Source organism: Gymnoscopelus braueri, assembly GCF_963280865.1.
Source record: "Gymnoscopelus braueri genome assembly, chromosome: 16".
Taxonomy (NCBI): domain Eukaryota; kingdom Metazoa; phylum Chordata; class Actinopteri; order Myctophiformes; family Myctophidae; genus Gymnoscopelus; species Gymnoscopelus braueri.
In genome coordinates this window covers 30117794-30126897 of record NC_137616.1, presented here as the reverse complement: position 1 = coordinate 30126897, position 9104 = coordinate 30117794, and the positions used below count along the sequence as shown (strand labels likewise).

At 38.3% G+C, this 9104-nt stretch overlaps 1 protein-coding gene across 1 annotated transcript; it reads right to left on the bottom strand.

Annotated features, from left to right (window-relative positions):
* Nucleotides 1–1409: 1409 nt before the first annotated feature.
* Nucleotides 1410–7411, bottom strand: LOC308103774 (cytosolic 5'-nucleotidase 1A-like). Its single transcript, XM_080453933.1, has 6 exons — nucleotides 7219–7411; nucleotides 6530–6697; nucleotides 5214–5343; nucleotides 4682–4804; nucleotides 3912–4096; nucleotides 1410–2948 (listed from the first exon to the last, which is right to left on the bottom strand). Exons 1-6 carry the CDS (start codon nucleotides 7321–7323, stop codon nucleotides 2583–2585), a joined length of 1077 nt encoding a protein of 358 aa, XP_080310059.1. The 5' UTR covers nucleotides 7324–7411; the 3' UTR covers nucleotides 1410–2582.
* Nucleotides 7412–9104: the final 1693 nt, after the last annotated feature.

The following is a 9104-nucleotide window of genomic DNA, read 5'->3' as shown; positions in this document are numbered from 1 at the left end:
AAAATGCACCAGGACATTCTGTCAGAGCAGCAAGACAGGACAGGACAGGAGCAAGAACAGGATCAATCTAAGCTCACATTAAAAACCTCACTGGCAGGTGAGTCAGTGGTAGGAAACAGCAGTAATAATAACACAGAAATGTGTGTGGGGACTCGGGAGGAATCAATTGGCGAACAATGAAATTGTGGAGAAAAAGGGTGTAGAAAGCAAAAATAAAGCAAAATAAACACCAGAATTCTGAATTGATTGCATGCATTTGACTGCAAATGACAGCTCACCAAAAAAGAATTGTTCTCACACAGAAACACCCGCCTATCTAGTACGTCAAGAAGAACAAGTCCCACAATTCTATTTGAAACAGGTCTGGCAGAAAAGCACACTCACTCCCAAATACATGAGCAATCAGCTGCAGAAGTGTTAGACAAAAAGACACAATGACCAGGAAATCATTTTCATGGCCTGAGTGATATCACTGTGCATAACTGGTGTGCCAGTATATAACGTGAGCATGTGAGTGTATGTGTATTTCACTTTCTTACTTTGTATTGTGAAATGATAATAAAGATATGGGAATGAATGTGAGGATGATTGTGCAAATGTCTAGCTGGGATGCATTGGCAGTGGATTTAACTCATGGTCCTGCTCAGAGGTTGTGCTGAAATACACCATGATGGACTGAGTTAGGTCCATAGACTGTAGCCTCTATGTCTTGGGAGTAGAAAGGAGGTAATTATTATGTAATGCAGGTCTTCGCTCATAGATTTTTCTCATATTCCTTCTCTCAGCTGGGTGTCACTCAACTCGATCTCTGTGGCGGGTGAAAACATTGTGGCAGAGGCAATACTTGGGGGACAAGGGGTGAGTCCAGATCAAAAATCTGAAATAACTTTAAAAAAAACACATACCAAGTCAGTGAATGGCTCACATATCATGGCATCACAGTATGCTAATCCCCATGTAAACATTTATTGCTTCAAATGCCTGTACAATTTACATAAAACCCTAAAATCATTCAAAACTAGTGGGTTTAAGATTCACCTTGGTGAGATTCAATGCAGAAAGTATTCATTATATATTGTTTATTCATATGAATCCTCTTCAATTATACCATAAATGTATCTTAAATTACAAAAGATTAAAGGAGCCTTGGCCATTCCCATGTGGATCCTGACCGTAGATCCACATGATTAGATCTTTTTTAGAATTTCCTTTGTTATTGCAGGTGCAACAAAATTGAAATCCCAATCTCCCAATCAGTCCACTTCTAATTAGAAGAAATAGAAAATAAAGAAATTTACAAATCCATTAGCTTATTATGGAAAGATGCTAGGAAGAGTCTAACAACACTTATATGCTGTACAGTTGCAATGTAATATGGCATTTTGACCATTCCAGTAGTAATGTCAGTCTTGTGTTCAACAAATACAAAATTTTAATATAAAAAGTACAGTTTGTGCACATTAGCTTCTAGTCTAAAATGCCAGTAAGTAAAACAGCAGTACAGAAACAGCAGTTCTCCAAATGCAGCAAAGGCTTTCTTTGTATTATTTCTATGTAACATACAGTCATAGCAGGTTATTCAGAATGGAGAATTAAAACCAGACTTGTTGAATTTGGCTGCTGATTAAATTGTTGATTCTATAAGAATGTACACATTTCATGTGTACGTTTGAATGTACTTCCTTCCTATGAAGCACAATGAATTACCTTGCGAAAGAAATGTGCTGTGCAAACACATTGTGACAATTCAGACTTGATCTGTCGAAAAACTTTTTTTTCTACTTCTACATAGGATCCAGGCCACTGTTGATAACAATTCTGGTAATATGTTTAGGATTCACTGCTGTGTCATACAGAACTAAATAATAATAATAAACGTTATTGTATTTGTATAACATACAAAACATGCAGCTCAAAGTACTGTTACGTTTAAATAGAAACATACTGTAGAAGCAAATAAGAAAAACTAAGTGCTTTTCATAAGAAAAGTAAATAAAAATGACTAAAATATAAAAAAACATAAACTACCTTACAAATGTGAGAAATTGTGCTGTAGAAAGGCTAGGTTAAAAATACGTTTTTAAATGTTTAAAGATTTCAACAGAGCCTGCCTCTCTAAAACTTTAGGTAAGGTGTTGAAGAAAGCTGCATCCTAAATTAATTTTGGCTAGGATTATACATACTGTATCTAGCAAGCCTGCAGTAGAGGATCACTTTGTTTATATGATACTTAAAACTCAAATAAGGGTTGTTGCTTCTAGTTTGATCATGGGAATCAGGTTGCCATGTATTTTAAAGAGCACGTCCCTTTTTGCTTTGGTGCGAATAAAAGGTTAACACTGTATACATTTAGTAAATGTCAAGTAAACATGTAAATATGTTACAGTGTCATTATGTGTTAAAAACCCAAGTGACCCTGTGTAAAGTATGAACTGTTATATGTCCATAATGGACTGCAAACTGGATTCTATGCAGTGTCTCTCAAGTCAATAAAGTAACAAAGTAAACCATAAATTATCTTCCACCCTTAAAAAAGGAATTATAGTGTACATCAAAACATGTTCAGGTGATACAGTGTAAGATCACTTCTCTTTCTGTGGCTGCTCAATGAGTTTCCCCTTGTGGTACTTCTGTCCAATCCCATACGGCACGTGTGCAGCGATGGTGCCCAGCTCATTGGCCCCCTCAACGTGGAACATTTGGTCGTCGAAAAATATGTGGGGTTTTATCTTCTCTAAGAGGGGTCCCTTGGGGGCCCCAGCCAGGAAGAGAGCTTCGTCGATCTCTAGGCCCCAGCTCCTTAGTGTTTTCAGAACGCGGGCCCCTGAGCTGGCTGCACTGCGGGCTGTGACCAGGAAAGTGCGGATGGGACAGGTCAAACGCTCATCCTTGGCATAGAACTTCTTCTGGAGTTTCCCCAGGGCCTCCAGAAAACACTTCAGGGGACCCTGAAAGAGTCGACACAACCGTATGCCTAAAATGCTTTTGATGAACAGTTTCTTAACACATTGATTGCCTAGATCGAATATAGGCGTTCTTTTGGGGGGAAATTCCACAAGGGGCGACCTAACACAGCTTTGGAATGATCGATCGTCTCTCAGAGAAGAAAAAAAACACACCCTGTGTGAAGTGGGCGGTGTCTTGCTAGCTAATCACAATACTGAATGGAGTCAACCAATCATGTACAAAAGATAAATACATTTATTGAAACACTCTTTATGATGGACGAAACCATAACTTGAAAAAAAATCACAGCGCAGGATAATTCTACAAATTTCCTGGGCCCAGATCACAGCGCAGGAAAATGTACATTTTTCCAAATCTCACTTATAGGGGCGGTTTCACCGCCCAAAAATGTGGCTGTGACATCATTCCAAAAAACGTCACTTCCACCCGCCCCAATGATGGGATTTTCAGAAAAACGGCTGTATCTCAGTTTATTTTTCTTTCATTGAAAACCACCCGTTTTCAGCGGACCAAAGCTCCAAAATGGCGCCGCGGATCGCGGTTCGAAACTTGCCGTTCCCATGGATACACAGATCCTTCCGCCTAATCACAGGAACCTTTTTTTGTTTTGTTTTTTTACACAATGTCGGTTCCACAGAGTTTCAAATATCATCGGATTTAGGTAATTATACGCCGGCACGGGGATAGAAAACTATGTTTAATATCTTGGCAATCAATGTGTTAATAAAGCACTTTATAGAGTGACAGAGGTAAACAAGTGAGAAACACAATCACAGTTCATGATATGTAGCCAGAGCTTGTGTGTAACTAACTATCGAGATTGAATGTAAGGTAGGATGATTATGCACACCTTTGGCTTATCTGCAATTATGTCTTGTGTTTATTAAAGTTTATAATATAGGTCTTCCCTGTTCCCATGTTAGTCAATCAGGCTTATCGGTTACCTTTGCAAGTGCTTTGTTCTCGAATTGCTTCTCATGCTCAAAGAACTTGTCCAAGCCGCCTTGTTTCACAATGATCTCAGACTCATCCGAGAAGAGCACAGCATCTCCGTCAAATGCCACTCTCAGCTGGGTATCACTCAAATCAACCTCTTTGTTGGCTGAAAACATTGTGGCAGCAGCAATGCCTGCGGGGACAGGGGTTGACAGGTGGAGGGATGGCAGGGTGTCAGTTAAAAAGTCTATTTTTAGTTTACAATTTAGGCATTTAGCAGACGCTCTTATCTAGAGTGACTTACAAGTGCAAGATCAGAGTAAATAAACCCTGGTCAACTGACAGGGTAAATGGCCAAGTAAGTAGAGTGCAAAAAAAAACACTTGATGCTTCAAAGTAACTAGGATACCAGGTAAACACATAGCATCTGTCTAAACAAAAGGCTATCTAAATAGCATTCTTTGCATTTGTGGTCAGGCAAACAGAATATGCCAATAACATAATGTGAACAAGCAACAGGCATATACTGACAACTTACAAGACTACATATCAGGAATGTTCCATGGTGTTTTTGTGAAATGTAAGCAAGATTTGTCACATTTGATAACATTCTCAACACTTTACCAGCAATATTTTAAGCATTACTTATTGAAGTTTATGCCACTTCGTAATCCAAAGTATGTTCTCACCAATAGAAACAATGGAACCAAAAACATCTTCAACTGACACGTCTAAGTGAGAGAAAACGGGATGTAAATCTAACTGCATCATTGCCTACCCTCTTCAATTGCCTCTGCGACTTTCTCAGAGTCCTTGGAGAGGTAAAGGTTGGTCATGTAAGCCTTCAGGTAGCCAATGGGACTCTGCCCTCCAGTCATGCAGAATCTCTCTATGGTCAAATCTGATGGAACAAAGACAATTTGTAAATTTAAAGGAGTAGTTCACCCAAATAAATACTTATTTTCTATCAATTGCACACCCCATGAAGCCTTGAATCCATGGATTTATTTTTGTTTTTGTCGCATTCCTAAGCTAATAATTTGATTCCCGTCTCCTACCGGCTCATGTATCCGGTAGGAGACACAAAGTAGATTATTTGTGTCTCCTACCAGAAATACACCCGGTCATCAAATTATTGGCTTAGGAATGCCACAAAACCCCCCAAAAATCCCTGCATTCAAGGCTTCATGGGGTGTGCAATTGATAGAAAATAAGTATAATATTTTTTGTGTGAACTCCTCCTTTAACATTAAATATACTGCATAGAAAAGTGAACAAGTCCTCTGTGGCTGTTTGGGGATTCAACCTACTGTAATGATTAATGCTGTTTATGAGTCGGACTCCAACTTGGGCATGGTTGTTAGTCATCAGGACGATGTCAAACAACTCCTCACTCTCTGGGTAGAGTTCCCTCAGCCTGGTGTTGACCGTCATCAATGCCTAACAACACAGAAGTTCACATAAATTGTAAATGATGATGCAACAAGTAGGAACTTGTGTCAGACGGCTCAGCCATTCTTGGCATATTACCACACTTGAAATAGGGCACACCTTTCTTTCAGTAATTCCACTGCACACAAGATGTAAAAATAAAGAAACTTTGAACCTTGAACTTAACCTGTTTTCGATATGGTAGGTGGCTGATGTGGAATGCTGTCCATGCAAGTTCCCAGGGTTGGGTCAGATTACTTTGAATTATAGTCAGTTACTGAACACAAATTACATGAGAATTTGTGGTAATTGGTAACGTAATCCCTTGGATTACTTTTTAAAATCCAATCTGAATACTTTGGGATTACTGCTAAATCAAACATTGAAAATATCACACCTTATACTAAAAAATGAATGCAGTTTGAGTTACCTTTCAAACATTTGAGTTTCACAAATATAAAATGTTCTCTTCAAACAGAACAGTTTCACTACAAATAAAACATCTCAGGTGTGGCCTGAGCTTTCAGTGTGGAGGTTGAAATGTGCCATATTTTAAAGACATAATCAAACATGTAATGAAGCTTCCATTACAATGTAACTATAATCTAATTACCAATTTTTCCTCATGTAATGGGTCTATGATTAGTTACTAATCATCTGAATAGATTAAGATTCAAGAGAGGTAGCCTATTATGCAATCCGGGTTAAATGTAGTGAATTACTACCCAACCCTGCCAGAGTGTTCCAAGGGCTTTTAGGCTTAAAGGGGTAGTTCACCCCCAAAATAACTTTTTTTCTATGGATTACTCACCCCATGGAGCCTTGAATTCATGGATATTTTTTTGTTTTAGTCGCATTCCTTCCTTTATTATTTGATTATAATAAATTTGTCCCCATTGATTCCGGTAGGAGACACAAATGCATTTGTGTCTCCTACCGGAATCAATGGGGACAAATTTATTATAATGAAATTATTGGCTTAGGAATGTGACAAAAACTAAAAAATATCTATGAATTCAAGGCTCCATGGGGTGAGTAATCAATAGAAAAAAAGTCATTTTGGGGGTGAACTACCCCTTTAATTACACTTTTTCATAGCAGAGGGGTGATGATGTGAATGTCTCATGTAGGTGGTGAGTGCAAGCACCAACTGTACATTCACTGACAGTAACATGTTAACAGTGCTTATATCTACCTTGACAAATGGAAAAGAAACTCCTGGCATCAGAGGCTCGTTTTCGTGCTCCACCTGATGGGCCACGTACTTCTCCAGTCCTTGTTCCTCATAGATCTTCCTCTCTGCCACCATGTTGAACAAGGTGCGGGAGGAGACGGCTATAGTGACAGCATATTTGGGTTTGGGCTGCCCATGATGACATATGTCAAGGAAAGAAAAGAAGTGTTGCTTTAAATCCCCCACATGCAGTAAAGTAAGTTACTAAGTACATTTACAGTAAATACACAAGTAGTAATCCACTACTCCACTACAATTATTTGAAAACTTAAGTTGCTAGTTACTTTACAGCTTTAGATGATCACAAAACATACATTAACCACTTCAGGACTTCGGCCATTTGAAAATAGCCTATCTACAAGCTCACAATGCTTCGCTATGAGATGCATTGTGAGCTTGTAGATCTGCTATTTTGAAAAGATTTGTATACATTTTGAACTTGTGAAATGGGACATTCTGCACAATGAGTACTTTTACACAAAATGTACTTGTAACAGAGTATTTCTACATTGCAGCATCAGCATGGATACTTTTACTGGAGTAAAGTACTTCTTCCATCACTGCCCAGTGCCCACATATGTTAGCAGTTTTTAGCAGTTTAACAAGCATTTCAACACATTGCAATCCCACCTACAGCAGCCTGTACTTACAGGTCTGGGTGTTTTCGTTTTGAGGTTATCAAAGAAGGCTTTGGCCGCGGCCCAGTCTTTTTCCTCCCCATTGTCATCATTTGCTTCTGTCTTGATTTCACTCATTCTTGCAGATCCTAAAAAAGGCGTAAAATCTACAGTCAGAATCAGTTGAGAATCCTCCGAGGAAACTTTGCGGAAATGTGGTGAGGAGCAGTGTTGCCAGGTTTTGAGAGAAAACCAAGCAACCAGGTCTATGAAAACAAGCCAAAAAGAAGCGACAACTGGACACATGAGCACAATTAAACCTACTATATTGGCTATTTTCAAACAAAACTTGACATGAAAACCACTGGTTTGAACAACGTTTAGGAAAAAAGCCCAAATAAGCAACTAAACTTTAGAAACAAGCCCCAAAAAAACGCAACCCGCAACTACCAATATTTACAAACGACTTTATATAAAAACAAGCCCAAAGTTGCTTATAATAAGTGGACATGGCAACACTAGTGAGGAGAGGAAGGGAAGTAAATGGGCGTGTCTTCTAGTCATGACGCACGCAACTATTGGGAGGCAACCAGAGCGTCACTAATCTCTCAAGAACAGATTCTGCTCTGCGTTTACAAACAGCAGAGGGCGCTGTTTTTCATTCTCATCTTGGCTCTGGGTTCCCAGATTGGAGCGTCACAAACAGTGATGGAAGAAAGTACTCACATTGTTTTACTTAAGTAAAAGTATCAATACTGCAATGTAGAAATACTCTGTTACAAGTAAAAAGTCCGTAATTCAAAATTGACTTGAGTTAAAGTACAAAAGTATTAGCATCAAAATGTAGAACGTAAAGTACTCCATTATGCAGAATGTCCCATTTCACAAGTTTTCAAATGTATAAAAGTCTTTTGAAAATAGCAGATCTACAAGATCAACTTGTAGATCAAGCTCAGCTCAGCTTGTTGATCGGCTATTTTCAAATGGCCGAAATGTATATAAGGCTGAATTGGGTAATGTATGTTTTGTAATAATAATCAAAATCTAAAAAGTAACTAAGAGCTAAAGTTTTCAAATAATATAGTAGTGGAGTAAAAGTACAATATTTGCCTCTGAGATATAGTGGAGTAGAAGTAAAAGTACTGAAAATTGGAAACACTCCAGTAAAGTAAAAAAATAAATCAAAATGATACTTAACTACAGTACTTGAGTAAATGTACTTAGTTACTCTCCACCTCTGCTCCACATAGGCATGACCCAGGAAGAAAGGGTCAACTTTCAGGAGATTTTGGCCCTGGTGGGTCCTTTGTGCGGGCCCATGAGAAAATACTCTCTCTATACATACAGTAAAGAAGCTTTATTTGGGTAAAACAAAATAATTTCGTTTTTGAAAACAAGGCAGGCGTGCGTGTGCTGATAGAAGCAACCGGAGTGAGTTGCATATACTGATATAGGGTGGGGAATCAGATATATATTTCAGACTGAGCTCACTTCCCACCTGGGCCCAGTTCACTTACATCTATCAGGAGTACCATTTAAATAAATTATTAAAGAATCTATAATTTTTTTATTTGACTTCATTACATCCAGTATTATTGCTTTTTCTTATTATCTTGTTGTATTGTTGTGTTGGCATTCTATTCAGAAGGTCCCACCAAGCATTTTGCTGGTTGTACATGTGTATGAGTGACAAATAACACCCTTTTGATTTATTGGCATGGGTTAAAGGTGGGTAAGTGATTTGCAATTATTCAAATAATTGCAAAATGGGTCTATGTTCTGATAGTGCTCGTTACTATAGAGTGTCCTGTCCATATAAAGAGTCTCCATGTCTCTCCAGCTCTTTATAAAACAGAAAATGTATTTTGTAGTTTTTTTTTTTTTTTTTTTAGTTTCATTTCCAATTTTATTCAATCAGG